General features: G+C 49.7%; 10 protein-coding genes across 10 annotated transcripts; 3 read left to right on the top strand and 7 right to left on the bottom strand.

Annotated features, from left to right (window-relative positions):
- Positions 1-1413: 1413 nt before the first annotated feature.
- CPAR01_04548 (mixed-linked glucanase) lies at positions 1414-3917 on the top strand (the record flags this gene model as incomplete). The annotated part of the gene is made up of 3 exons (XM_060488828.1): positions 1414-1545; positions 1601-1869; positions 1925-3917. The coding sequence occupies 3 exons, from the start codon at positions 1414-1416 to the stop codon at positions 3915-3917; spliced, it is 2394 nt and encodes a 797-aa protein (XP_060353034.1).
- Positions 3918-5053: 1136 nt separating this feature from the next.
- Positions 5054-6544, top strand: CPAR01_04547 (uncharacterized protein; the record flags this gene model as incomplete). Its single annotated transcript, XM_060488827.1, has 5 exons — positions 5054-5129; positions 5217-5371; positions 5428-5545; positions 5595-5791; positions 5861-6544. 5 exons carry the CDS (start codon positions 5054-5056, stop codon positions 6542-6544), a joined length of 1230 nt encoding a protein of 409 aa, XP_060353033.1.
- Positions 6545-7198: 654 nt separating this feature from the next.
- On the bottom strand, positions 7199-8509 carry CPAR01_04546 (uncharacterized protein; the record flags this gene model as incomplete). The annotated part of the gene is made up of 2 exons (XM_060488826.1): positions 7199-7511; positions 7569-8509. 2 exons carry the CDS (start codon positions 8507-8509, stop codon positions 7199-7201), a joined length of 1254 nt encoding a protein of 417 aa, XP_060353032.1.
- A 788-nt stretch (positions 8510-9297) lies between these two features.
- Positions 9298-10205, bottom strand: CPAR01_04545 (uncharacterized protein; the record flags this gene model as incomplete). Its single annotated transcript, XM_060488825.1, has 3 exons — positions 9298-9761; positions 9834-10147; positions 10198-10205. 3 exons carry the CDS (start codon positions 10203-10205, stop codon positions 9298-9300), a joined length of 786 nt encoding a protein of 261 aa, XP_060353031.1.
- A 1443-nt stretch (positions 10206-11648) lies between these two features.
- CPAR01_04544 (uncharacterized protein) lies at positions 11649-13121 on the bottom strand (the record flags this gene model as incomplete). The annotated part of the gene is made up of 1 exon (XM_060488824.1): positions 11649-13121. One exon carries the CDS (start codon positions 13119-13121, stop codon positions 11649-11651), a length of 1473 nt encoding a protein of 490 aa, XP_060353030.1.
- A 4469-nt stretch (positions 13122-17590) lies between these two features.
- CPAR01_04543 (uncharacterized protein) lies at positions 17591-18139 on the bottom strand (the record flags this gene model as incomplete). Its single annotated transcript, XM_060488823.1, has 1 exon — positions 17591-18139. One exon carries the CDS (start codon positions 18137-18139, stop codon positions 17591-17593), a length of 549 nt encoding a protein of 182 aa, XP_060353029.1.
- Positions 18140-19530: 1391 nt separating this feature from the next.
- CPAR01_04542 (uncharacterized protein) lies at positions 19531-19964 on the top strand (the record flags this gene model as incomplete). The annotated part of the gene is made up of 2 exons (XM_060488822.1): positions 19531-19793; positions 19862-19964. 2 exons carry the CDS (start codon positions 19531-19533, stop codon positions 19962-19964), a joined length of 366 nt encoding a protein of 121 aa, XP_060353028.1.
- A 244-nt stretch (positions 19965-20208) lies between these two features.
- On the bottom strand, positions 20209-21531 carry CPAR01_04541 (beta-lactamase; the record flags this gene model as incomplete). The annotated part of the gene is made up of 2 exons (XM_060488821.1): positions 20209-21392; positions 21447-21531. 2 exons carry the CDS (start codon positions 21529-21531, stop codon positions 20209-20211), a joined length of 1269 nt encoding a protein of 422 aa, XP_060353027.1.
- Positions 21532-22936: 1405 nt separating this feature from the next.
- Positions 22937-24713, bottom strand: CPAR01_04540 (uncharacterized protein; the record flags this gene model as incomplete). Its single annotated transcript, XM_060488820.1, has 5 exons — positions 22937-23090; positions 23148-23320; positions 23386-24504; positions 24566-24597; positions 24695-24713. The coding sequence occupies 5 exons, from the start codon at positions 24711-24713 to the stop codon at positions 22937-22939; spliced, it is 1497 nt and encodes a 498-aa protein (XP_060353026.1).
- Positions 24714-25483: 770 nt separating this feature from the next.
- Positions 25484-27166, bottom strand: CPAR01_04539 (uncharacterized protein; the record flags this gene model as incomplete). Its single annotated transcript, XM_060488819.1, has 2 exons — positions 25484-26420; positions 26469-27166. The coding sequence occupies 2 exons, from the start codon at positions 27164-27166 to the stop codon at positions 25484-25486; spliced, it is 1635 nt and encodes a 544-aa protein (XP_060353025.1).
- Between the last annotated feature and the right edge of the window lie 552 nt (positions 27167-27718).

Below are 27718 nucleotides of genomic sequence, written 5' to 3'. Positions count from 1 at the left end.
TTGGAAGCTGGGAGTTGGAGCCCTCCAATCCCGAAAGGTCTGCGTAAACGGGTGTGGAAAACTTGGAAGTGCTCGGCAACTTGACGGGTTTAACGCGCCGCGTGGCCAGATGACCAAAGACAGTCCGTCGCTCTGATGTAACGAAACTAAAAGAAGACCGGCGGCACTTAGGACTATTCGTGAGCTGTCATCACTTGAAACAAATAGCAAGACACTGAAAGTGAACTAGAGGAAGAGAAAAAAATATTGACTTGGAGAAAAGCCGCTGGTCTAGAGAACTCGATGCAACGGTGCAGGAGATCTTTGCCAATCACGCCCCCAAGAGCGACCAGCGCCATCAAGATCTCGGCGGCTTGAGTGAGACAACCCCTGTCTAGCGCTGGACAATGGCTCGAATGGTCAATGGAGAAAAAGAATAGGGGAACGGCGGAATCCTGCCCGTCACTTCAAAGAAAAACAATCCACCATGTTCACGACATCCACTCAGACCACCATCAGGCCCCCGTTGCAGTCCACTTCGAGCCCACCTTGTCCCGATCAAGGGCCTGTTCCTGGATGTCAAGCAGGGGGTGGGCTTACACACATGCGCCCTCCGCTTCATTGGCCTCGGGACGACGACACCTTTGCGCGGACTGTACCTGAGCCGCCAGCCAACCGCCGTGCCGTTCCTGGCATTCCATGAACGAATGCGGACTTAGTGCGCATGTGTTTATGTGTTGGTGTGTTTGAGGTTCTCTGGGCCTGCAGGAAACATGTTCTTGTGCCCACTCACAAGCGCATATGTCAATGCACAAGTGGCATAGAGACATGGAGATGCGAGGAGTGGAACCACGATTACTTACGTATGTTGGCAGACGATGCACAAGACCCTTGATATATCTCCAGAACCGGCAGAGTCTGTCAAGGGGCCGAGGGGATGAGCGGGCTATGTATGTTCTAGTTCGTTCTCCATCCAGAGCCCCTGAACGAACCAGTGCTCCCGGTACTGCTCACCAAGGCTCTGTCGGTACGAGGGGATCCAATGAGAATGAAATTGCTGGAGAAACAGGTAGGTCGTAGACCCCCCTGAGCATCTCAGCCCGTCTCTCCGCGGGTGAATCGAATGGCCAGGAGCGAATCTGGGTCGACCGTCTTTTTCGGGTCGGTATAAGACTCATGGTAACCCCATGGGAGCAAGCGCCTTGCGCATCTAGGCCCTCCCTCTCACCTTCTTTCAAGATTCCTGTTCTGATTTCTTAAGTCATTCTTTTGTTCAAGAACAAGCTGTCGAATTTCTTCATTCTGTTCACTCACTTTACAGTTCGAAGACCCATTTCTGTCGTTTCTTAATTGTGTTTGATATTTCCAGTTTCTGTCTTTCTGCATAGTTATTCCACCTAGTTTTATATTCCTCAGATCCATCCTTAGCCTACAATGGCGCCTTCGCTTCTCTCCACGCTTTCTTCCGCCCTCCTCCTCACGTCATCCGCGACCGCTGTCCAGACCTATCAACTCGCCGACAGCTACGACTCGACCAACTTTCTTGAGAAGTTTGGTTTCTTCACGGTATGTTCCAAGTCGATAAGTGATGCATTAGAACTTTGGCTGATCATCTATCTAGAGCGACCACTCCACCGGGAACTACAACGATGTTGACCCCACCGGTGGATATGTCAGCTACAAGTCGGCAGCAGATGCTCAGAGCATGGGTCTCGTAAAGACTGAGGGCGGTGACCTGTACCTCGGTGTCGACTCTACATCTACCCTCGATGCCGCTGGTATCGGCAGAAGCAGTGTAAGAATCGAAAGTACGGTCAAGTACGGTCAGGGACTTTTTGTCATCAACTTTTCCCATCTTCCTAAGCCTGTCTGCGGTGCGTGGCCTGCGGTGTAAGTCTCTTTCACATTCTTCAGCCCATCCATAATGCTGATCAGATACCACCAGCTGGACCGTTGGCAATCCCTGGCCCGCTGCCGGCGAAATCGACATCGTTGAGACCTGGAACGAGGACAATGTGAACAAGGTCGTCCTTCACACCGACGGCACGCTCGGCGAGTGCCGCATCGACGGAACGAACATGACCGGCACCATCAGCAAGCCCAACTGCGCAAACTATGCCGCAGGCCAGTCTGACAACGAAGGCTGCGCCGGTCTTGATGGCGCTGCCCCCTTTGGATCCGCCGAGGGAGGAGTTTACGCCATGCAATGGACTGACACCGCCATCCGCGTCTGGGGCTTTACTCACGCCAACGTTCCCGCCGACATCGCGAGCGCCAACCCGAACCCCGATGCCTGGGGCACGCCCAGCTTCACCACCAGCACCTGCGCCGCTGACAAGCTGTTCGAGGAGCAGAAGCTCGTGGCCAACATCGACTTCTGCGGTGTGGCCGGAAACGATGGTATCTGGACCCAGACTTGTGAGGCGAAGACTGGTATGACTTGCAAGGAGTACGTTGCCGCCAACCCGACTGCCTTTGCCGATGTTTTCTTCAAGATCAGCTCCATCAAGTACTACAACCTCAAGGACGGCAACGCCACTGCCTCAGTCATCTCCAGCTCAGTTGCCGCTTCGACTGTCGCTGCCTCTACCTCTGTCGCGCAGACCGCTGTCGTCAGCTCCGCCTTGTCCACCGCTGTGGCCTCCGGAAAGCCTGTTGCGACTTCTGCCGCCGCCGTTGAGAGCTTGACCACTCGTCTGGCGACCTCCACCGTTTATGCTACCAACATCAAGACCATCACCTCTTGTGCCGCCGAAGTTACCAACTGCCCGGCCCGCGAGACTCCTCAGGTCGTCACCGAGGTCGTTGCTGTCACTACCACCGTCTGCCCCGTCGTCGACGTCCCTACGCAGTTGACCGTCATCAAGACCGAGGTCCACACCATCACCTCCTGCGCCCCTGAGGTCACCAACTGCCCCGCCCGACAGACCACCGTCACCAGCCAGGCAGTCATCCCGACGACCGTAGCCATTCCCGTCGAGAGCTATATCCCCTCGAAGCCCGCCGGCGGCGATGCCCCCATCACCGTCAGCTCCCAGGAGCCTGTCGCCGATATCACCACGGCTATCACAACCTACGAGACCAACATCATCACAATCACCTCTTGCGCCGCAGAAGTCACAAACTGCCCGGCCAGGACTTCCACTGTCGTCACAAGCAAGGTCATTCCTACTACTATCCCCGGTGTCCCTGCCGTTCCCACCACCGCCCGCTCCGCGAAGCCTGTCGTCACCGGCCAGCCTCCCGCCGAGCAAATCACCACCTACCTCACTAACGTTGTCACCATCACCTCCTGCGCTGCCGAAGTAACCAACTGCCCCGCGAGAACCTCTACCATCATTACCAGTGCCGTTGTCCCCAAGCCTACCACTGAGGCAAGCCAGAAGCCTGTCCTCACCACCGACGTCCCCACCGTCTTGACCACATACAAGACCAACCTCGTCACGATCACTTCCTGCGCCGCAGAGGTTACGAACTGCCCGGCCAGGACTTCCACCATCGTCACCAGCGAGCTCATCTCCACCACGGTCCCCAAGCCCGTCACTACCCCCGTCGTCGGTGGTACTGCCGTCTCTGAGAAGCCTGTTCCTGCCACTTCCGGTGCCTCCACCGCCCCTGGCGCCGGTGTTCCTACCGTCGGTGTTCCCGCCTCCAGCAGAACCGTCTCTACCGAGAAGCCCGCCCTCGAGACCCCCGGCGCGTCAGGCACCCCCGGCGGCCCTCCCCCCATTCCTACGACCTTGGTCGTTGCACCGTCGGATGGATATAACGGCACTCTGACTACCGCCGTGATCCCTGTCGGAACCGGTTCTACCTCTCCCTGTGTTGGCGCCGCTTGCCCAGCAACCACCACCGGCCCCGTTCAGGCCGGCGCTGGTAAGCTTAGCTCTGGCGGCTTGCTTGCGGCTGTAGCGGCATTGGCTGTTTTGGTCATCTAATGTGTGATGCAATCTGCCGTGTCATATAGAGAAAATATTTCCTTTTCTTCTGTCGTCTTATTTGTATACTATATGGTTCTCATAGAGCGCATATACCCTTCGGTTAGCATAGGAAGCGTTAGAAACGCGCAGACCAATGTATTATTCAAACTGTTCATTTATAGTACATCGTACTGAGTCACGCGACGCCCCCTTCCACTTTGACGCGAATAGAGAGGCTGCAGATCGTAGGTAAAATTCAGCTGCTCAATCAAAGGACATGCCTTTGATGCATGGGCTTCGAGGGTTGCATCCGACTACCTTGTGCAGATCGAAACCTTACTCACTAGGAAGCGGGCCGGACCGTAAGACCGAACGCCTTCATAAATAACCAGGGCGCATTGGGCATGGACGCCTGTGAACCTTTCGTGTAGGTGAAAGTACCTCTGCGGCTCTATTGATTCCAGCTAGAAGAATAGACCTATTAAAACCTACTTCAGCCCCTGAAATGACATGAGGTAGGTAGTCGATGCACATGGTCTGGTATAAGTATGTGAGCAAATAAGCAAGTAGTCCTTCGAATATCATCTTGGCTCTAGCCAGTCTAGCGGCATGCCAGTGCCGTGATGTCTTGGTGAGACACCCCGCCTCCTCGTCATCAAAGCGCGTCAGGGCTGCGAGTGGAACGGACCCCAAATGAACGTCGAACGACGTCAATGGGCCTTTGAATATCAAAGGGTTTCCCCCTCACCTCGGTCAAGGCAATGACAGCGCGGCGTCCTGCATCTCGATTCCAGCGGATATGCGAGCCGTTTTTTGACATTGAGGAATCCTACCATAGTTTAGCGGATACGCCATGACCAGCTATGTACGTCACGAACGTTAGGTTTCGTAATCCCTTCCCCTCACATCGTGTAACCGCATACCGGTGGTGCAATACACCAGGATTGCGCCTTCGTGTCACAGGTGGTCTAGGAGATTTTGGATGTTTGGCTTTGTTCATAAAGTCTGCTTCCGCTGTCTGATAGGAAATTTGTCGTTCTTGTTCTCTCAGAAAATCAGTGTGAAGACTCCAAATCCCCCGTTTCAGTGGAGTTCGTGATCTTATCCACATTTACTCGCCAACTCCTCATCATCCACGCGTCGACGTCATAATCATGGCTGACCCAACTGTCATTGTCTTGCCCGGAACGGCTGATAGCTCTCATCGTACTGACCAAGGAAGATCGCAAAGTAAGTTTTGTAGGCACGGCAGCAATATATGTGGATTAGAAGACTAACAATTATTCTCTCAACTTCTTAGTTGCATCAAAAATTCAGAATGCCTTGAACGAAGAACAATCGCCAAGATCGACGCAGGAGGGCCCATTGCGACAGGTTTTAGGTATTGGGTGAACTTCGTTCGTCAACTAAAACAAGATGCTAACAAAGCCCTTCACCCAGCCCAGCAAGACAGCTTCTACAAGTATATCAACGTACGTACTTGCTCATGTAGCGCCAGCACTGGAGCTTTGCTAACTTGTAACATTAGTGGGAAGATCCTCTACGCACCCTTGGTGTATACATCGGTACCTTGAGCATTTTGTTTGGGGCACACTACTTACCCCTCACTCAATTGGCATTGAAGGCGGCGGTCACTACTCTTGGAGGTAAGACTGGACACACTTACTCATGTGAGCCAATGCTTAAGTTTCCTAGCCGTCTCTGCTGCTGAGTATGCCAGCCGGTCCTTCAGTTCCGACTCCTTATCCACACGCCTTCGACCGAGACAGTATAGAAGAGTGCCGGAGTCTACACTCAACAACACTCTGAGAGATGTTCACGACTTTATTCAATACGCAGTGGTAGAAGCTCAACGAATCATATATGGCGAAGACCTGGGAAGAACGTTTGGCGTAAGTGAACACTAGATACAAACTTAATTCGCCATGTGATATAGAATTCAGTGACTAACCTATTTCCAGGCATTCGTCGGATTTGCATCTGTGTATGCACTCATTAAAGTCCTTTCTCCGTTTTGGTTAGCTGTAGTCGGAGTGACCGCCATCTTCGTTGCTCCTCTCGCAGCCTCGCCTCAGGGACGGCAGATCGCCCACGACGCCACTGTGCAGGCTCAAAATGCGGCAAACGTGACCGCTCAGAAGGGCGCAGAGCTCGCTCGTGATGGACAAGCAAAGACGGCGGAGCTGTCCTCTAAGGCACAACAAGCTGCTTCTGATGCGAGCACGACCTTCGGCAACGCTGCTCGGAGCGGGCAACAGACGGTCTACAACGCGACCAACACAACTGCTGATAAGGCGAGAGACTTGCCGCAAGCAGGCACAAATGCACTCAACAATGCTTCTGCATCTATTACATCGACCTTGGGAGACGTCAAGCACAACGCCACCGGCTCATCGGCGACCAACAACAGCCGGACGTTTGATGAGAGAACTCGTCAGCCGCCCTCCGGATATGTCACAAGCACAGGATCGGATGGCCTCTCTCGATCGTCAATCAATGAGACTGAGATACCAAGACGTGCCCCTTTGGACCTTGAGGATCAGCTCTCTGCTGAACAGTCTGGTCTGCCTTCACTCCCTAGGTCCTTGCCAGTCAAATCTGATATTGAGGGTTTGGGAAATGGGACGGCTACGATTCTCCAATAAAAGGATGGATATGTCGGCGTTGTTGATCAATCATAGTTTCAAAGAGGAAAGGCCTAAAGTAGCTTTGAAGCAACGACTGTAAACTAGATGCTGCAAGCTTCCATATTGAACTTAACATCTTGAAACTAGTAATTCAAAAAGTTTGCACCATAATTGTTAGCTCGTAAAGGGTTGAAGTCCCCGAGGCTTGGTTCGGCCATCACCTTGGTGAGGTGAGGGGCAGGGTGAGCTCTTGATGCGCCAGAACTCCATATTGCGACTCCCTCACAGGCAGTCTTTGGAGAGCATCTTCTAGTGTAATGAAAGCTCGACCTCCGAAATGAAACAGCTTTAAGCTTGAACTATATGAGGCTTCGTGATTAAGGCGGACGCAAGACTTATCGATGGATGTTGTTGATGCCAAATAAAATGGAAATGGGATGAGTGTTACGTATGGGAAAACATAGTTATTGTATAAATTTGGGATCGAGAAGTCGCGAGCCAGTTGTCTCAACTTGCTGCACGCAATGGGAAATCATGATTGCAGCAGCTGAGCAGACGAACGTACGACAGGAATGCTTCCTAGATATTGCTTCGCCTCATACTTACCCTGTATCGACTTTCAACTTGGTGTTGACTCAAATACCTTAGCAACACACCCTTTTCGGCTGGAGCTTAACTATCTTTATCGATGCGATACAGCAAAGTTCCATGTCCGAACGAATCATACCCACCCGAGTTCGGACTGTAGTCACCACCGCCGCCTTCAATGTTGGCGGTTAGGTTGCCATTGACAAAGTCACGGAACTCCATTGACCATGAGGCATTGAGACCCTTGACCTCCGCGTAGTGGGAGTAGAGAGCTTCATAACCAGGTCGTACATCAAATCTAGCTTTTGGGGCCACGACCTCCAGCACACCTTCCCAGCTACGATAAGGCGTGTAAGGAACAGTGTGGTTGGTATTGTACTTGGCAACATACTCGGCGCTAGCTTCAATTAGCGACCTGCCAGAAAATCTGGAGTGGGACAGAAAGAGAACTCACGCGTTCAGGATCTGGCGGCCAAAGGTGTCGAAGAGATCAATTCCCTGGTTCCAACCTTGTTGCCCGATAACTCCGATGAGAGCGATGCAGAGTAAAGCATGCCCCTGGTCACGGCCAGACTCCTGGATCTGAATTAGAGTCTTTCCGCTACCCTGCTCCGTGAAGTTGGCGATTGAGAAATAGGGCAGGGCACCATTAGCCACAACCTCGGGTTGGCCCGGGATCCCGTTCTTGAAGTAGTTGACCGCGTAATTGTACATGGTTCTGTTGTCGTTGAAAATACCAATCGCCATCAACGAGGCAATGTTGCACAAGTCCCAGTTGGCGTAGTAGAAATCCGGTTTGTTGTAGTGGTGCTCGAGGAAGTCGTGGTTGTACACCGCAAAGACGCCGTTCAACATTTTGCCAAAGGCCGTCTGGTTCTGCTTGGGCCAGCCGGAGTATCCACGAAGGAGCTCGGCGGCGTTGGCAAACTGGTATCCGTAGAGCCCTGCCGCGAGATATTTGTCTTCAGTGCCGTTGATATCGACAAGGGTAGAGCTCCAGCCGTCGAGGATCTTGGCTGCGTGGTCTGCGTAGGAAGTGTTACCTCCAACCAGCCATCGAATGGTCAACTGGTACGCTGAGTGAGCATCGCGATAGGCATAGCCGTAGTTGTTGGTGGGCGCAAAGGTGGCGTTTGTGCCACGGACAAGAACCGACTGCGGCGTTGGCTTCCACGAGGTCTGAGCCAATTTTCCGGCTTCTAGATGCTGCCAGGCTCGGTACCAGGGTTGATCCTGGGCTTGAACATGGTTTTTGATTCTTGCGAAATCTTTCGCGGAGTGAAGAGAGCCTGGATGAGCGAACGACGTATCATTCAGGCCATGCAGCTTCTCAAAAGGTGAAGCTGTCACGCTCCATGACAATAAAGGCAAGAGGAAAGCGGCCTTAAGATGCATGATGACTGTTTGAGACCGAAGAACTCTGATAGAGGTACAATGCCAAGAATTACCTCAAAAGTTGAAATATGAACATGACAAAGAGTCTTATAGATATCAATTTGATGATATGAAGGTCTCCCACCCAACCTTTGGGCAACATTAGGAATCTGATGGTACATCGTCAATACCACCCCAAAAGAGTGTGCATACACAGCACCGGCGCAATCTTCCCCGGCTGACGCCCGATCCATGCTTAACCCCACAAACGCGGGGTGATAAGACGCGGCGCGCTGCGTTGCGTGGCCATCCTTCATGATCGGCACGGGCGACACCGAGATCTCTCCCGGATTTCCGGGGGCGTGAGACCTGGTCGAAGTGCGCCTCGCAAACGAAGCCGAGGAAGCCTTGGCAGAGACTCATTTTCGACAAAATCGGTATCTCTATTCGAATGGCTCATTCCCCGATGCCGAAACAAATTAGCGAACAGGTTAAAAATTTCAGCCTTTGATTCCTCACATCACACTCCGTGATCAATATGTTCTTGTCGTGTACACCACAGCTCTACACTTCCACTTTGACGGGAAAATTAGCATAAAGAGCGAAGTCAATGAGCAGTTGTATTCTGTATTAGGGTCTCGTCGCCCGGTATTACATTCTCGGTATCACCCAGGGAGCTTTGGTAGTTTCCACGAACGGCACACCGAAGAGGCACGTTTCCCTGAGAGGTTGAATCAGCAATCTACTTGCAGCAACGGCTTTCAATCGAATCAAGTTTAAAGACTATCATGGAGAATAACAAAGACAATCTAGAAACCAAAAGGCGCTGCGTTCGAGTCGTTGGGGCAACTAGCTACGAGTTGATCGCCAACTACGGCTTGAGAGTTCGAGACAACCACGCCTCCGGCCGGGTCAGTGAGTGAGAAAGTGAAGCTGCCGCACTGCTGTACATTGACAAATAATAGCCGAATTGGATAGTATTGGTCGGCCGTCGCAGTGAACGTGTAGGTGCCGGCGCTATTGGTAACGTAGTAGTCGACATTTGTGTTAGCATTGGCATTAGTGAAACCAGTCTTGGCGTTATTGCCTAGCCAAAGATAGACACCATCATCGACATTATTGAAGCTGAAAGTATACGTGCCAGAAGTGGCCGGATGGAAGTATCCGATGTGTTGAACAATCATGAACTGGGACTGCCCGCTCGTTGTGGTTCCGTAGACGGTCCGAGTCGTGGTGGCGCATTGCTGTGCAAGATCAATGGTCGTTGTCCGACCTGTGTTATCAGGATTCTGTCCAGAGAGCACGGTGTTGATGTTGAAATAAGTCATACTTCAGTCTGCTTGACCATCAGCGCCGTTACCGTGAAAAGGGATATTTCCGGAGCTACTAGCAGTCTCTGTTGGAGCTTGCGCAAGACCATAGTAGGCCCAGAGTAGCCCAGGGGTACAGCTTGCGGTCGGACTAGTGGAGGACGAAGACGAAGTTGAAGTAGACGTGGAAGAGGATGATGGTGTCACAAAAGTGATCACGCTAGTTGTGCCAGCCGGGTTGGTAGGAATTATTGTTGTCAGTCCCGTCTGCGTACCGGTCGATGTCATGGTGGTCATGAAGCCAGTAATAGGAGCCGAAGTTGACGAGGAACCTGTGGTGATAGACGAGCTGGTACGAGTCTAGATGAGAGCGTAAGACTTGCGAGAGATGAGACGAACAGACCCATCGTGTCTCCATTACATATTCCCTCTCATGTTATGTCTGGAAGCGGCGTTCACTACATGTGAGATTTGCTTCCAAGATGGGTATTGTCTGTCCAAGAGAGGCCAATACGAGCTGCTAGGGCCAAAAAAGTCAGTGAAGACACATTTCAGCTGCCTCTTAGGATCCCATGCTTTGTGGTCGGGCATCCTTGAACTTCCGATAACTTCTCTACTAATAACTTTATGGCTATGCGTCTTGCCAAACATGACTTCCGAATCTTCACTTTCCTCTTGAGCCAAGACAGATTCCCTGCATGTGCCCTAGCTTGGCACGCTGACTCGGAGAATGCCGATAACATGTTATTTCTGGCGAGCTGCAAGTCTAGGCGAAAGCATTTCACATCACTTCGTGATCCGACTGCTTACGACGGATGCGGAAAACGAGTCAAATTTTGCTTATCACTAAGTGAACCCACCGAGTGCACCTTCATTGTATGATGGTTCCGGATTCTGCTTGAAGAGTAAGCTAATGAATTCCAACCCGGAAATTTTCTCAGCTACTGGGCTGATGTAAGTGAAATTGTCTGGGATGGAAGATCGATGGTACATAAGCTCAAGATCAAGCTTGCCACGTCCTCTCACAGATCTCAAAAGTAGCTTTTGCCTCTTCGACATCCTTCGTTTGCCATCAACCTTATTCTGTGCACTTCCTGCCAGTTTAAAGAACAACAGTTTCCTATAGCCACGATGAGAAGAGAGCCTACGTGCGCCTTTGCAGCTTTTACAGCAACGACTGTAGCCTTGGGTACGGATGTCAAGACCTTGTCGACCAAAACGGCTGACTGCTCTGTAAGCCTTGAATACTCCTGATATTTCAACCGTCTTCATGAATCTGATAGACAACATTCCTAGTTCACGTCCTCTTACGACAAGCTTCCAACGTCAACAACAGGCCAGGTTGGAACCTCTTCTGTCAACTGTGGGCTGCTTGACATATACCTCATTATTCGCGTTCTAATCATCTAGCAGGGCAATCAAACACTATTGGAGGCACAATCTTAGCTTCCGAAACCATTGAAACAGCATCGGAGTTGACCTGAGTGCCAACTTCAGGTTTAATAATTCAATCGTCAAGCCAAGGTCCTGCTTCAGAAGCTACTCAGACTGCCCGCTCCTCATCAACCAACAAAACCTTGCCTTCCGGAACTACAATCGTACAGGTTCCTACATCTGGCTCTGAGAAGTTCATGCCTGTTTCCTGGCTGTCTGGAATGTTGGCTGCCTTGGCCTGATCATGTAGGAGTATTTCCGGGATGCATGTGAGGTTGATGTTTTCTGGAGAATGTCGGCAGACTCAGTTCAAAGATGCTGAAAATCGTCACTCCAAGTTTACCACTAAACGCGCTCAATATTCTGAGAATTTGCCAGATGCCGATGGTCTCCAAAATCAATTGAGAATTCTCCCTCTACTTTGCTGACTTTCTGAATTTCAACCCTTCGACGTGTTCATTGGCAAAGATGGGCACGAGATCGTCCACCATGTACCACCTAGGCTTCGGCATTTCTTCATGCATGATCTCCTCGCCAATCCTCAAATTCTCGAATGTGATATTCTTCACCATCCGATCTCGATCATACCCCATTATCATTGATGGATTGAAAACCTTTGAGTCTCTCAGGTTTGCCGACATGTTCTTGATGTGAACGTTCCGAATACCCCGACCCGGAGCAGTAGTCCACGTCGCGTTTTGCATGGTACGAATGTTGATTAGCTGCCCTTTCGTGATTCTTTCAACTCTGACATCCTCGATATGGATATCATGGAAAAGATTCTCGTCAGCAGCGTTGATGGCAATACATCCCTGGTACCATACCTGATTCTCTTCGTGATCTAAGATATCGATGTTGCTGATGCGAATGTTGCTGGTGGTTTCTGGTTTGGCAGGGTTGCCATGTGTACCCATGTTGATGGCATGAGCAATGTCCGGCAGCAACACACAATTGCGGATCGTGATGTTGTTTGAGTTACCATACCAGTTCCAGCGATGGGAATACAGCGCGATGTTATCATCCGAGTTTCGCAAGAAACAATTTTCAATAGTGATGTCCGAAGAGCAGAAGAAGTCGACTCCGTCGCCATTCCCCGAAAATGAAAAGGATCGGTATCTGTTGACGAGAATGTAATGACATTCTCCGGCGGAAAGACTGAAGCCCTCTGCGCCAAGAGAAGTGACCCCTTCAACCTTGATGTTGCTGGCTCCGCTCATTGTGATGGCGCCGCCAAGCTCTCGATAGACGTACCCACCCTCTGGTCGAAGGATAAAGCCATGACCTCGTACAGAGGAATTGGATACATCAATGAAATTTAGCCGACAGGTGATGAAAGCGCCACCGGCGAGGTACACTGTCTTGCCTGAAGGCACCATCAAGTTAACACCATCAGCGACTTTGGAATATGCCGAGCCTTGATTGATGCCCGGACCAAAGTACCAGATGTCCTCAGAGTCAGCCGTTGGCGCATCTTTGTCGATCTGGTTCGTCAAGAGATGAAGCGCTTTCCACTTGTCTCCGTTGATCTCTATCATCAAATCTCGTGGTTGATCGAGATTAAAGACAATCTTGTCGTTTTCGACTTGCGCTATGATGCCCAGAGAAAGAGGCCGAATGACTGCCGTTGCAATGGCAGTCGCGGTATATGTAATACTGATCGTTGTCGGTGCGTTTAAATCGAAGGAAGCTAGGGCTACCGTGTGTTTGTTGAATGTATTTCTTGTGATGTTGGGGTTTGCAACGTCCACTGCGTACGCCGGTATCTGGCGCCACTGTTGAGGAGCATCGCCCGATGCATATGCTCTTGAAGGGCGGGCTTCAACGACGAAGTCTTGGTTGATTGGTAAACTGGGAGGAGCTTCGTAAATTTCGATCGTATTCGATGCCATCTTGTCAAACACAGAGTGTACCGTGGGTATTCGTGGATAGTGTGGAGAGGTGTTAATGAAACGGCGTGAGTCTATTGACTTGGGCAGAAAGAGTAAGTAAAGTCTGCTTTTATTGCACTCAGAGCACTTCAACCACTTGAAGATCATACGTTCTAGCGGAGAAGCCTGCAGAGAAGGGCGTTCTTTCAAGGTTACTAGTAATAGTTCTTGAAGTCTAGGGGATGATGGAACGAGGGTGTTTGAGCTAAGGCAGGTCTCTTCCTCGCCTCTGAAGCCGGGCCATCTTTCGGAATAGCTCCGTAGATTGCTCCCAAGCCCCCCTGACGTAATGTTGTAGCACCAGAGTCGGCCCGTGTGTCCGTAGTGTTCTTCGGAAACGTAAAGGTCAAGTAGGAAATAAAAATGCGGTGATCATCTCCTTTTGGTTCACATGTTAATCCACGTTTCCCGGCTTTCCCCGGCTTTTTCTCTAGCTTTTTGCACAAGGTTTATGATTCCCTTGCCTGTCTAAGGTCCTACTGGATATGCCTATAACAGAATTTCCTTCTGAGGGGACAAATTTATCGAAAATGTTGTCAAACAACACCATCGAGGTCTCCGGTTGGGTCTCATGCGCCTTCGGTGGTGTATTATCATAGTCTCACCTTACCAAAGCGCCAAGCCTGTCAGACATCGTGGAGAAACTTTCAGAACCTTCGACGTTGAAATTAATGTCCGATACTTTAAATCAACTGCACATTGTGCTATCATCACCGGCATGCTCTCGAAGTCTTTTTGGTGCCTCGCAAAACTTGATCCCACGAAGAGGGAACCGAGTAGACCGTATGCAATGTACAAAGGCTTTGCTGATTTGTTCGTATACGATGATCTTCGAAGGAAACATATATCTAGGAACCTAGGTATCTTCGGCTCAGTCGTAACTATGGTGGTATTTGTGAGAAAGTTTTAGGCTGGCAGCGGCTCAGGGGATTAGCTATGCAAAATCAGAATTTGCGCCGTCAAAGAACTGTTCAGAGTGTCTTGATACTTCACCTGTAATCAACGTCTCTGTTTGGTTCTACTGTGATGAGTTTCGAAAGGGCTTGCGCGGCCCATGCCATTTGCTGAGGTTGTAGGTGGATTTTGCTATGACTCGATATTATCGTGATGTGGGTGAGATTGGGACCCGTGGCAGTCATGAATGTAGACGGAAGTGGCCCGCCCATACAATTCACACAGCCTTCAGTCCTCGCTGATCATTTCGCAACCATTGAAGCTTCTTAGAGCATGTTCTAGTGAGAGATCAGCGGAGATCGGGCCACTACGGAATGGAACACTCGGAACATCGGCTGTCCACATAGTAATTGATCTGTAAGGCGAAATCGCATTTCGCCCGATGTCCCTTCCTACTGTAACGAAACAAACCTGTTGTTCTACCACGATTCTTTATCAAAGCAGACGAGTCATTGTCATTCCAGGAACCAAACTCAAATTGATTGAAGGCAAAGTACGGAATTATAGCCGGCGTTTGGTACGTCTTCGACAGACCTTCTGGCCAAAGCTATAAGTTGAGTGGTGTACAATGAACCGTGGTAAGGCTTTTGCTCGAACTTCACGGCCTTCTTATCAAGTACTGATTACCTACTCATCTCAAATGCTTACACTATCCTACTATTCAGAATGAAGGGAGGCATTTTCTTCGTGTTCATATCACTGGCTACTGCGGCTCTGGTCGCAAAAGACCCCTCAGGCTCAAAGGTTGTCCGGGGGCACCCCCATCCAGTCCGCGATGCCCCCCAAGAGTGTTGCTCGATGAGTTCGTCAGGATGTGTACGCCATTCTACACCCATGCTACTGTGTATCAATCGCTAATAGATCGTTTTTGTAGACTTGCGTGGCGTACACTGTTGCGGTTCGTATTATGCGGGAATCAAGTCACTCTACCACTACAAAGCTGATACCTTTACAGGAATGCGTTAAAGGATATTGTTTCTAAGGTCGCTTTCAAATCTTGATGCCATGAGGCCACCCTTGCTATTAGGACCATGATTTTAAAGATAAATGCTCTCGAGGAACACAGACTCGCAGGCTGGGTCCGCTAGAAAAAGAAACAGCCCAAAGGTGCAGGCTGTCTGCTCGTGCTTACACGTTTTGCCGATTATGAGTCAGTCAGCATATTAGAGAGAATAATAGCAGAACCACTTGAGCGATTCCAATGAGCATCAAACTTGACATTTGTCTCCGGGCTCATAGGAGCGAGATACCGCTTTCTGATATATGCACGGAAGGAAGGTGATTATCGGTCGATTTCACGTGAGACTCAAGTGACCTCTGTCCATTGCGCTAGCCAACATCACGCTTAGAGGCTACCGTTGACGTTGGACTAGCTAGAAGTCTATTCTTTGCCATGAATATGTCAGATGAGATGTGTGAAAGTTTACCACACATGATTCGGGCGACGATTCACCGCAAGGCAAAATCGGCATTCTACTTCACCCCCTAATGGCAATTTCAACATGCTGTGGGGGCGGGACCCAAGCCAGCCGGCGGGATGCCTTCGGCTATGCCGCTATGTAATATAAGGGCCATTACCAACATCATGCTTCTGGTTCATATGGATTTCTGGTCAGTTCTCAACGCATGGTCACTCAGTCAATCATAGCTTCAACTATCCGTATTCCTTCAGTAAACAGCTAGTGCAAGGCTGCAAAGCCTATGACATCATCTCGGTCAGTCTAAAATCCAATTCAGGAATCAACCGGCTATTTTATCGCTAGATGTTAGTATTCTGAGAGCTGAAAGATCGAAGATCAAACGTAAGTAGCTCTCAGCGGTTGGTAACCTCCCATTCTCATCGCGTTGACAAGGTTTTTAACGACTTCTTCACGTAGCGTTCATCCCGCTTAAGTCAATTCCGCCTGACAGATACGTTTGTAACCTCCATTTGCGGAACGTAGATCCATTTCAACCATGGCCAGCTTCAGTTGATATGCAGAGAGACCTTGTAGGTAATGCCGTCCGGATGTCTTCATATATATGCTCTCGGGGGTGGGGGGAGGGGGGGTTCAAGTGCAAAGGCATCTTGCGTTGAGAGTCATGGCGACCCGATTAACCCCAGAAGCCGGCGGGAGACTTTGCCAGCATACTCAGCCAGCTATAATTGCATTACTTTAAGATTGAACATACGTCGATCTCTATTACTGAGTCTCGAATTGAGCCGGAAGTCAGAGCGAATGGCACTTTCGTAGTGTGTCGTTGACTCGTTTTAAAAATGACGTTAAGATTCTTGCAGCCGAGCCTGCATGTCGCAAAACCTGGAGTTGGATGGCCGTTCTCCCCCCGCAAATCCACATGAGGCGCTGCAAACGTAACTAAAGTTATTCTACTGCCGACGACGGACTTGGACCTGGACCTTCAGTCCAAATTCACAGCCAACAAAGTGAGGTATCACGTAACTTAATGTTCATACCGCTCCGCGCATATAGAACTCTCTCTACGCAACGGACCTGATCTACCGGCAACTAAAAGTGGTACAAAGCTTGCTTGGAACTCATAGCGTGGGGAAGACTAGGTTAATAAAGACGTTCGGGAGACTCGTGAAAGCGAGCAGAGGATATGCTGAGCGATTGTTTACCAACAGGGCATGACTGCAACCAATGAGCGCGACTGTGCTGAAGTAATACTTTGAAGGCGAATAAGGTCTGTCTCCGTTTTGCGTCGGAAGATGTTCATACTGTAAGACATCGTACAGCCGACACCGTGTAGAAGGAATCATAGAGAACCTCTACCTGAAGTTCTTTGATGGTCAGGTGCCTAGACTTCAAGGCAACCGACGGGATACTCAGGAATGCCCTTGGCGAGTGGAGAACTTGAAACAACAATGAGTGCTAATGCAAGCGTATGCGACTCGTGACATATCATTCATTTATGTAGATGCAAACAAAGGACGGACGTCAATCCTTCTCCCCGTTCAGGACAGGCGGCCAGGATATGGCTTTTGCACGGGAGAAAGAAATCAGTACCTTAGCTTGAACATATACTCGTCACTGTCAATGGCCCGCCTCCAACTGTGAGCTGAGCAAGCCTACCATCTCACGCTTTGAGTTTTGTTTCGCTTCATGGTGTAGACCAGCTGTGTGTTGGTTCTCAAAGTTCTCATTGCTGCAACAGGGGATTGGCGAGACATGCACGCATAAGGAGTAAGGTCATGAGTGCCTACCGGCCGTAGCACCGATAACTAACTCACACCTGTAGCTTGATTTCATTCTCGTATGTGATGGAACATGTACGCCCATCTTGCCTATATCAGAGCAATCGGATCTGAATCATTTGAGCGGAATGTTTTGTATCCATTGTGTATGGAGCTATCTTTAGCGCATTCCTTTCGTCAAACACAAGTCTCGAGTTTGACGTTTCTTCCAGGCAAGAACACCACAAACGACCTAGTATCCTCTCTGGAATGAACTCAAGACCAAAAATCATAGCTCCATCTATTTCGGGGCGAGAAGTCTAGTGTTGGAGGATCGGACACGGATGCTAGTGCCCTTTCCACCAGGGTTGAGCGCCCGTACATTGGAGATGGTGGGGTTGGTGAACTGGATGCTGTTGGTGTTTCCGCTGCGAACACCGTTGGTCCGGGCACCCCATGACAGGCTGATCTCTGGGTTGGCAGTCGAGCGGCGACCCGGTCCGACGCCGAGAGGGTACTGCTGGCGGTAGGTGAAAGTTCCCTGGGTGAATCCGGGACCCTCCCGGGAGACGCGGCCGAAGCCGGTCATGGCGGCATCGCCCTCGAGCTCGATGCCTGCCTCGCCGGCGCGGGTCACGGTCGTGCCTACGTTGGTGACGGTAGCCTCGACAGCGGCAGTCTCAGCCGCTTCGGCGCCGGTGACGGCGAGGTCGACGGAGACATCTATGGTGGCGACGACCTCTGCTGCCTCGAGGACTTCTATGGTGAGCTCGATCAGGGCGAGGGCTCCCAAGATGAGCTGGGCCTGGGCATATGCCGCGAAGAGGAAAAGAGGGAGGAGGAGTCTCATAATTCCGACTTTGGTCGAATATGGTGTAAAAAAGGAATGAGATAAGAATGAGTGTGTAATTGAAGTGATTGGGTGTCAGTGAGAGACTGGATCGTGATGAGGAGGCACCAACATCTTGGTCGACATCGACCAAGTCTTAAGTATGTGATCTGAGAAAGCCCGAGCCCGGACTGACTCCGGACGTCTTCAACTATCTGTCCGATGATTGTGAATCATTAAGTTTTCCCGCGATAGTATCAATCAAATTGGATTATCAGCTACGAAGTTTCCACTTTGCCTAAATGGTTGAGAGATCTTCAACTGATTCCATTGTCACTTGCTCGCGAGTCGTGAGCGCCGGATATGGTTTCTGCCAAGATTCAGCACAGACACATCTTCTATGTTTAGTCGCCGAGAATTTCCTCAGACTTGGTGTAAGGTGATTGCCATCACGAGATTTAGAATTCGGCGATTAGCTAAGTCAAGTCGTGGTTGAGTCTATAGTGTAATCGTTTGAAAGGAGTAACTTTTTCGCGAGGTCATGTGAGGCTGATTGGTGATTTGAGTTAGACGACCTTGATGAGCTGGACGTTGGGTTATCTACCCTAGTCGCTTCTTAAGCGGAGTTGAAAATGTTTGTCTTTCTCCCAGTTCTGTCTCGTTTTCGGTGAGACTGATTGAAATCTCTCTGCCGTCTATAACACTTATTTGTCCGAAAACATCTATGATGCCTTTGTATTTGTGAGGCTTCTGATGCCGTGGATCGCCCACCATCCCAATACCGTACACAGTTCTTTTCGTAATATCCCCTTCTTTGCTAAATGTTCATGCATGGCATATGGGCCTTCTTGATTATTCTACTACTAATATCGATGATGTTACTTTCGCGATTGCCATAACATTCGCAATTCTCCGATCGGTCGTTGTTGTTCGGTTTCTAGCGTGATTCTTTCTTCGGCAATCCCGATTTACGAGGACTTAGGCCTCAAAGCGAGAGGTGCTAGGGTCATTCAGAGTGCGCCCAAAACTTTAATCTCGAACCATGAGACGATCCCGACTTTACAGTGGGACATTCTCGCCAGCGAGCCGGAGACATCGCGTAGCTCGGCTTTGATTGTTTGCTTGCCCCGTTCTCTTCCAAGAAAGTAAAAAACAGTGATTCTGCGAGTCAATTGCGCCAAGACTTGTAGCCTGGAGATGCCCTGTTGAGATTACGAGCGTGTTCCGTAGCAGGGGTTCATCCGGTCTTACGCAGTTACGAACTACTACATATATGATAATTAGCTACGCCGCGTCTAAGGTTGGTTGGACCATCTAAACAACAGCTCTCACGTTCATTTTACCAACATCATTTAACGCTCCCTACCCTCTACTCGGAAACCTTCACTTTGTACATTCTCTCTATTTTCACGATGCAGTCTTCTTTCTTCTTGGCTGCTCTCATGGCCGCGGTTGTACCCGCATTCGCCTACGAGGTGGGCACTGGCTCATGCTGCACAGCTCAGCTCAAAGCTTGCCACGAACAGGGTGCCGATGCCTGCATCTGGACCAACGCAGCCATTTGCGTCAACAACCCCAAAAACTCTGTCCCCATTGACGAGACTTGCAACGAGAAGTGCCCTACTGCCTCCGTAAAGACCCCGGATGGCTTCATCTACAAGTTCCAGAAGCACAAGTGAGTTCCTCGTTAGACTGGTGCCTGTCTTTTCACATACTTAGACCAGTGACTAATCAATTTAACAGCGCTCCCGCCGGTACTTGTGTTTGCAGCAACACCAACCCGAATGTTGGAAAATACTGCTACGGGCGTAAGAGAGACCAATTCCGAGGTACGGAGAGGGCCTGAATCAAGACATGGAGCTATTTAGATAGCGGCGTTTGCAGAATTGTTTTGAGAGAATGAATTATAAGCTTGGACCTTACAGTCATTTTGGGAAATCCATGAACTATTCAAATTCGCTGTTTGGTGGCCTTTGTCTATCCTCGTATCACTCTCGTGAAAAACCCTACATGTCGGGGACCGTTTCCCGTCTCACAGCTCTCTGCTAGGAACATGGGCCGGGGTTGAGTATTGCAATTCCATAGCCATATCACAAAAAGCTTCGGAAACCATGATCATTGTTTGACTTGTACACATGTCGTTGAAATGCGCCAATGATTTCCTCGATCTCAGGGTCTTGAGGTGGGAGGACGTGAGACATGATGAGACCACAGAAGCCGTTGGTTCGATCAATAAACTGTAACTTATGTTTAGCAGACAAAGTTGAAAGGGGAGAGGGCAAAAAGCGGACCCAAAATTGGTTCGTTCCACCACCCCATGCCAAAGTATTTGGTCCCCGGGGGCACTCCGCCTCGGAACGACGGCCGTCGATCAACATTCCTCCCAATCCCCAATTGTAGACCTCGCCGCGGTAGAAGTCGCCAATGGTAAGTTTTCGCCTGTCGAAGTCTGCTTGCAGAGCTGCTCTGCTTTGGTCCGACAAGTTGGCCTGAAACATCATCTCCACAGAATCGGGCTGGAGCACACGCCTGTCGTTGCTGAAGATGGAAAAGATGAGCTCCATGTAGTCTCCTGCGCTGCAGTAAGCCCCATGGCCTCCGAAGCACTCCGTGTCGACTCCTTGATTCAAGGTCAGGACATCAGGATGCACCTCGAGTCTCCCGGTAGTTACGTTTCTTTCCGTGAGGGTGGCGACCTTGTGATCTTTCCCCTCTGCGTTTGGCCAGAAAGTGAAGCTAGATGCTCCCAGGGGTGCCCACACGTGTAGTCTTAGATATTTTTCCAGAGACATGCCGGTAAGCTGCTCTATCAGTTTACCTGCCCAATCTGGCCCACAACCATAGTCCCAACCCTCGCCCGGTTCGAAGAGGAGCGGGTCATCGTAACGCTCTTCAATAGTGGGCTCCAAGGTAGCTGGGAGGCTTCCTCTGAGACTTCGAAGCCGTTTTAGGTCTTTGTTTTGGAAGTAGTAGCTCGTGCCGGCGGAGTGTGTCAATAAGTGGCGAAGGGTTATTGGGTTGCGACGCTCGTTGAGGATGGGTGAGCCGTCTGGCCGCCAGCCAGCTAAGACTTTTTGACGTCCCAGGGCTGGGAGTTTGGAGCTCACATCTGTGTCTAGTGCGAGGAGCCGTTTCTCTACAAGCTGTATTACGGCTACTGTGAGTGGGAGCTTCGAGCAGGAAGCTAGCGTAAAGACGGTGTCTTTGTCGATGGGGGCTTGATTGGGCCATGATGACGATGGCCCGCCTAGGCATTCGGATACGATATCGGATCCTATCATTGTGTTAGCTGCGAAGGAGGGTCAGGGTCCGAGTTTGATTATCTAACCATCGAGACGTTTGGCGAAGAGTATCAGCGAAGAGAACACGTCGTCCTGCAAAGAATCCTGAAGTAGTCTCTTGAAAGGGGTCATAGTAGGCAAGACGTCATGCAAGATTTAGAAGAGTTATTGCAGAAGCGACAGGTGATCATTGAGATTAAAGTCTTATGTTAGAGAACGAGAGAACGTGAGAACCTCGGCAGAAGGCTCCGAAGGGGCCCGTAAGAGGCAACACCTGGGCTGAAAAACTTCGCAAGCAAGTAGCTCTAGTTTCATCGGGACTACCTCATTGAGCAGATTTCATCACGTACTACTATGGAGCCCGCTATTCCCTATCACATATCTATACCTAACTGATCACATAAGTGGGGGGCAAGTGGTTTGTCCGGGCTATCCGCATTGCGAATTCTCGAATATGATATCTGAGAACGAGAAAGTCAAATTGCAATATTAGCATGGCTCTGCTGTGTGGGTAATGTCCGTGGACTCGGGACTTTATAGTTCGGTCTCGCATGGGTGGGGGTCATTCTATCGGGTTGGTTAATATCATTGGGTTGTCAATGACGATGACGCGAACGAGTATCTCATCTTGAAGGCGAGAGGATTAACAGCATCGCAGTATGGCCGGTTCCGTCTGATCTCATTTTGGATTGTTCTCTTTCAATCGTACAAAACAAGATCACAACGGACGCTCTGTTGAATGGCTTTTCACCAACTGCAGACTTGTGGTGGTATTATGACAGAAGTCAAATCCTTGATGCATCCACAATCAAACAGCTTTCTCGAACATTATGACAATATGTCGCCCAATTGCCCCTAGATCCCCCGCCGCTTCCCATGTAGTAAGCTAGGGTGAGCGGGGGTAAGCGAGATAAACGAGCGTATAAAGACTGAGGTTACGGTAACGAGGCCACTGCTATCGAGACCGAGATAATTAAAGGCTTCTTAAATAAATAAATGTTTATAGATGCAAATATAGTGGCTTCATTTTTTTTCGGTCTTATAAATATTGAAAGTTGACCTCGATGGATTAGGTCCTTTCAGAAGAATTAAGTGATAGAGCATATTGTCTTAGGTAACTACCATATGCAGTATATACACTGTACTCTGAATACGTTTTCAATTCAACGTAGTAATTTTAATATAAAAACTGTTATATAATTTGAGATAACTCCTTCTGCTGCTACGTCCCCCGGCTACACCAACCCGTCATTTCTGTTGGTTCTATTGCTTCTTCTGATGCCGCGCCACGGAAAGGTGATCGGCAAGAGACTGAAGGAGGCAAACGTTTGAGCATTAGATTAGGGGAGGTGCGATTGTGTGAGTGAAAACCAGTGCATATGAAACAACCTAGAGCTGTCGCGTTCTGGTCAAAACATTGTTTCGGTCAGAGAGCCATGTGCTGGATCCCCGTGCGTAACGTCAGACTGCTCAATAACCCTCCACATGGATCAACTAGTATGATGAAGTATAATGGGTAAACTTGATGCATATCTGATCATACAGCTGGTGTCATCTTCACACGCAGCTGATTCTTTTCAAAGAATCCATACCATTTTTGTTTCAGCCAATCCACCTCCTTATTTTCCAGCTCGACATCAAAATTCCACAAAATTGAAGCGATGATCAATCGAACTTCGTGATAAGCTAGACTATTTCAGTCAGCATTTTAAGTCGAAGAGACTAGAGATATGAACTAGGTCAAATACCTCTTTCCGAGACAATTCCTCGGCCCGTAGAGAAAAGGCTGGAAAACCTCCTTGTTGTCGTCTGAAAATTTAGATGAAGCGTTCGTAAGCCAACGCTCTGGCACAAACTCCATTGGAAAACTAAAGTGTTTTGCAGAATGATATGCTGCCATATGAGGTATTCCTACCGTGGTCTGCCACTCGGTCAGCAGTCGCATCTCCATATGCGGTACGGATACACGCAGCATCGATGACTCACTCCCTCTGGAACCCATTGACCGCAGATATTCGCCCCGCAGACTCGCTTCACGCGCCCCAGTGCTCCAGCAACAGGAGGATAGAGCCTAATAGCCTCGTCGATGCAGGCTTGGAGGTACTTCAAACCTTGGAGCTTGGAAATCGTAAGCTCGTCTTTTTCCAGGCTGCGAATCTCCTCGAGCAGAATCTTCATCTTGCTTTCGTTTTTGCAGAGGAAGTAAGTCAACCCACTGAGAAGACTTGCCGTTGTCTCAGATCCTGCGATGAGGAACTCGTACGAACTAGAGTACATCTCTTCTCGAGTTATGTTGTTCTGCTCCTCGTTACGCTCAACTAAGCTCCAGATATCGCCCCTGTCGGTGCCTTGCTCCAGGCGTTCGTCAACCCGCTTTACGGCGAAGTTGATGTGCTCATCTCTCATTGCCTTTATTCTCTTGGGTATCAAACGCGTGAAGAACGTCTCGAGAATTGGGTATGCACGAAGGAGTAAGGTGTATCCCGAGTACTTAAGTGATTCCTCGATAACCGAAACCCAGGGCACGAAGCTCTCACCACTGAGCATTCCCAAGGGTTTTCCAAAGGTCAAGTCCGCCATAATATCGAAGGTTGTAAAAGTGTACAGACGAGTCACTTCCACCGACTTGTCTCCCTGACACGTGGCCACCCGGTGCACCTGGTGGATTTTTTCAACCAGCATATCCACATAGCCTCGAATGAGGTCTTGCTGCCCACGAAGTGCTTTGTCTGAGAATGCATGGCTGAATATCCGCCGTTGGCGCCTGTGCCCTGAGTCGTTGGCGCGGATCAGGCCCCGAACATTAGGCGCAATATCTGGTCCATACATCACCAAGTCCTTTTCGAAGAGGTCTTGCCCGGACTTGTGGAAGCCATGAATATCCTTCCATGCCCGGTGATCAATGTAGCTGAGCTCATCTGGTCCAATCCGAACAATAAGACCATAGTGATCATGGAGCCGTTTGGGAGCGATGGCACCATCCCCTATGACTGTGAAGTAGAGTCGATAAAGCTTTGTGACTGCTGCGAGTTTCGGTCCGGGATAACGGCAAAGGGGATGAAAATAGATTCGATAGATGATGACTGCAAAGCGATGGATAGAGAACTAAGAGTTGGGGTTAAAACTGCTGTGACGGCCACGGCCGGGGTCGTTGTGACTGACGTACTAAGATGGCTACAGCAAGCGTGGCTTGTGCGACTGTAAAATGTGAATGGAACATATCTAAGGGTAGCAAACCCATGTTGGTGGAAGGAAATTGCATGGCTAATGAGTTGTTGGAAGAGTCGACACACACTGTGAGTGGTAGAGAACATGTTCTGAAGTAAAAGTTGTTGTTAAGTACTGGCGAAACGGCACGGCAAAGTTAACGGCAATGAGCCCGAAACCGAGCCCGAGTATGAAGTGGGTATGAACTTCCAAAGCCGCATCCAAAAATGTATGTTTTACCTGCCCCTGGACTTCCCACGGGGCAGGTGAAGGCCAAGTCTCTTTCTAATACCTAGGCTCAGTCTTGACTCGTCGCGTAACGTGTGCGATACCTGTGCACAATGTGAAAAATCGTCCAGTGTACAGAGCCCGGGATAACGTTTTAGGTCTCTATGTTATCCACAACTTCAATGATAGTTGTGACTTTCGCTTGTTGCTAATTGTAAGCATTCTATTGTCCAATGGACACCCATCACCATTCGTTCGTAGAGCAAGCATTTCAAAGCGTAATATCTCAATACAATGATGTATCAATATCGGTACTAACGTAGTGTTAATCGCTAGGAACAAAAGATGGTCGGGATTCCCATCAAAGTTGCTCGCCTGGGATTCTCGAAGTGGTCTAGCCGCTCAAAGCTCTCCAAGTGAGTTTGAGTAGACTGCAGTGAAAAGACGTGTTAAAGGAGCCTACAATTGTTGTAGCCTAAAAGCGTGACATATCTAGACTTACTACTGCCTTAAAGAGCAGGTCTTAGCGTCGTCAGGAAAGCAAGGAAGACATTGCCAATATGTAAGTTGAGGCTGCATCTGAGTAAGAACACTGTTCAAGAGCATGAAGTATACAATCTACTCTCACTACTCATTCGTTATTGAGCCTCTAATATTCCAGCTTCCATACGACGTGTTCCCAACCCTCTCGTCTTTTGAACGTGGCCTTCACTTGCTTCTTTGGCGGTGGGACACTTTGACCCGTGAGATTTGCGATAGGGCACTCAGGAACAACGAGACCATCGCAGTCAAATCCTGTGACCAATGCCGCGAGAAGGGTGATGTTCTCGTTAATGGCGAAGTTGCGACCAGGGCACAGGTGTTTGCCGCCACCAAAAGGCCAAAAGGCCATCTTCTGCGTGATACCGCTTGACCCCGACATGCGTACTTGGTGCTCGAGCCATCGTTCAGGCGCAAACTCATTTGGGTCCCTGTCGCCCCACGCTTCCGGGATGCGGTGTCCAACACCGGCGGGAATATGACAAATGCCTCCAGCACGGAGCAGAGTTCCGTCAGGAAGTGTCGTGTCGTCTAGAACGTGCCGTGTTGCTGTATTAGAGTCGAAGAGACGCAAGGTCTCACGATGTGCCGCAGTGATGTAGGGGCAGATGATTGAATCGGTCAACTGAGAGGTACGAAAAGTTGCGACTACTTTTATCGCAGCTCCACTGGGCCCACTGGTGTCTTCCTTTCCGAAGGTCACCAGCGGCTCAACCTCTTCTCTGACTTTGGCCAGAATTTGCGGTCGAGACATGACGCTGATCAAAAACCAAAAGAACATTGGGGCACTATTGGTCGTTGCGGCTACCACCATGCCTACCTCAAGTCGGCCCAGGTCAGTGTCGCTGAGGCCAGAGTTGCGAATGATGCGTGCCCGAAGCTTTGTAAACTCTGCGACATCTGGTGGGAATGACGATTCGTCGGGAAATTGCTTGTAATAGTTGACGAGAACATGTTGAAGTCGCTCTCGAGCAGAATTGCCAGCTGGTGCTATCCACTCAGGCTTAATGTTAGGGAAAAGATAGGTCAATGCATCATCAAATGTCCTATGATCTGTTAGAACTGAAACTGTACGGGGGCCTGTTTCAACGCACCAGATATCATCAACCAGACGAGGGTCATGTCTAAATGGATTTGTTTTTATGCCGTAAAGCGAATCTGTTGCGGCCATGGCGATCCGATTTCTGAGAAAGTGATACAAATGCTGGATCTCTTGCTGATGGCCAGGTCCGGCTGCTAGCGCATTAAGATCATCAGTAAACGCCGCGAGTGCCGTAACCGTCATACGTCGCATGGGTTCTGGTGAAGTTGCTGATGATACCGTCGTGGAGAAGGCATGGAGCAGTGTGCCGTCCACAAAAAGCTCTTTTGCCTTTGCGCTGAGTCTGACCAGGCCATCGCTCGCCTGGACGACGAAAGGGTCAAAGGAAAGAAGACGGTTGCGGAGAGCTGCCTGTGCTAGAGAGGGAGAGGCAATTAGATAGATCTTCTGGCCAAAGATGCTGAGCGTGGCTGTCGAAAGCTTTCCCTGAGAAGACTCGTACATCTCTAGATAGTACTTGCCGCCCTTGTGGAGCATGTTGACAAGGTGTCCCACAACAGGTATCGTCGGCTTCAGGAGTGGTGGCTCCCTCGGATCCAAGCTAGGCGTGGAGATTCTGCTGATCGCCAGGGCGATAAGCGGAAAGAGCGCGAGAACAACATAGCTGAAGATCCGAACAAGAGCAGAACCATAAAACTGTGTTGACTGTCCCTGGCCTGTGGTAGAGGTGTTGACAAGTGACTCAGGCATCATCAAAGCCGCCAGTGGTTAGATATCCAAATGATCTAGGAAGGCAACCAACGATAATTGATAGGAATGTCTATCAGGCAGAAATAACTTATAACAGGTACACCTTTGAGCGAGAAATAAGCAGGTTAGATAGACAATTAGTACATTTTCTCTGAAATCGGGTAACAATGTTTTAGCCAAGCCAAAGACGAATTGCTGATTTCACCGTTACAAAAGCACTGTATTATCCATCATGCGATTTGCAAACGTCGTATCCATCTGCCAAGCAGAAAATTCGCTCTCGCATTCGGCGAGGTGACCTTAGTCATGTTACGTCGGGGCTGAGATTTCGTGATACGCGACTCTGACTTGAAGTACCGCCCGCGTTCTAGCCATTGCCTCACTTCAGGTTAGATTGAGTTTCCGAAGGCTTGGCTATAAGATCCGCAACTATGGCTCCCTATTGCCGCTTCTCTTAATATATCTTGTTTCCGACATGGATCAGCGCAGGGCGACTCTGACTCAGATTGACTGGCATCTTGGTGTGACTGGGGTGCCCAGTCAAATAGTCCA

Source organism: Colletotrichum paranaense (assembly GCF_030867605.1).
Source record: "Colletotrichum paranaense strain IMI 384185 chromosome Unknown Scaffold_3.1, whole genome shotgun sequence".
Lineage (NCBI taxonomy): Eukaryota > Fungi > Ascomycota > Sordariomycetes > Glomerellales > Glomerellaceae > Colletotrichum > Colletotrichum paranaense.
Note: the sequence above shows the minus strand (reverse complement) of the source record. Positions and strands in the feature narration are given on the sequence as shown.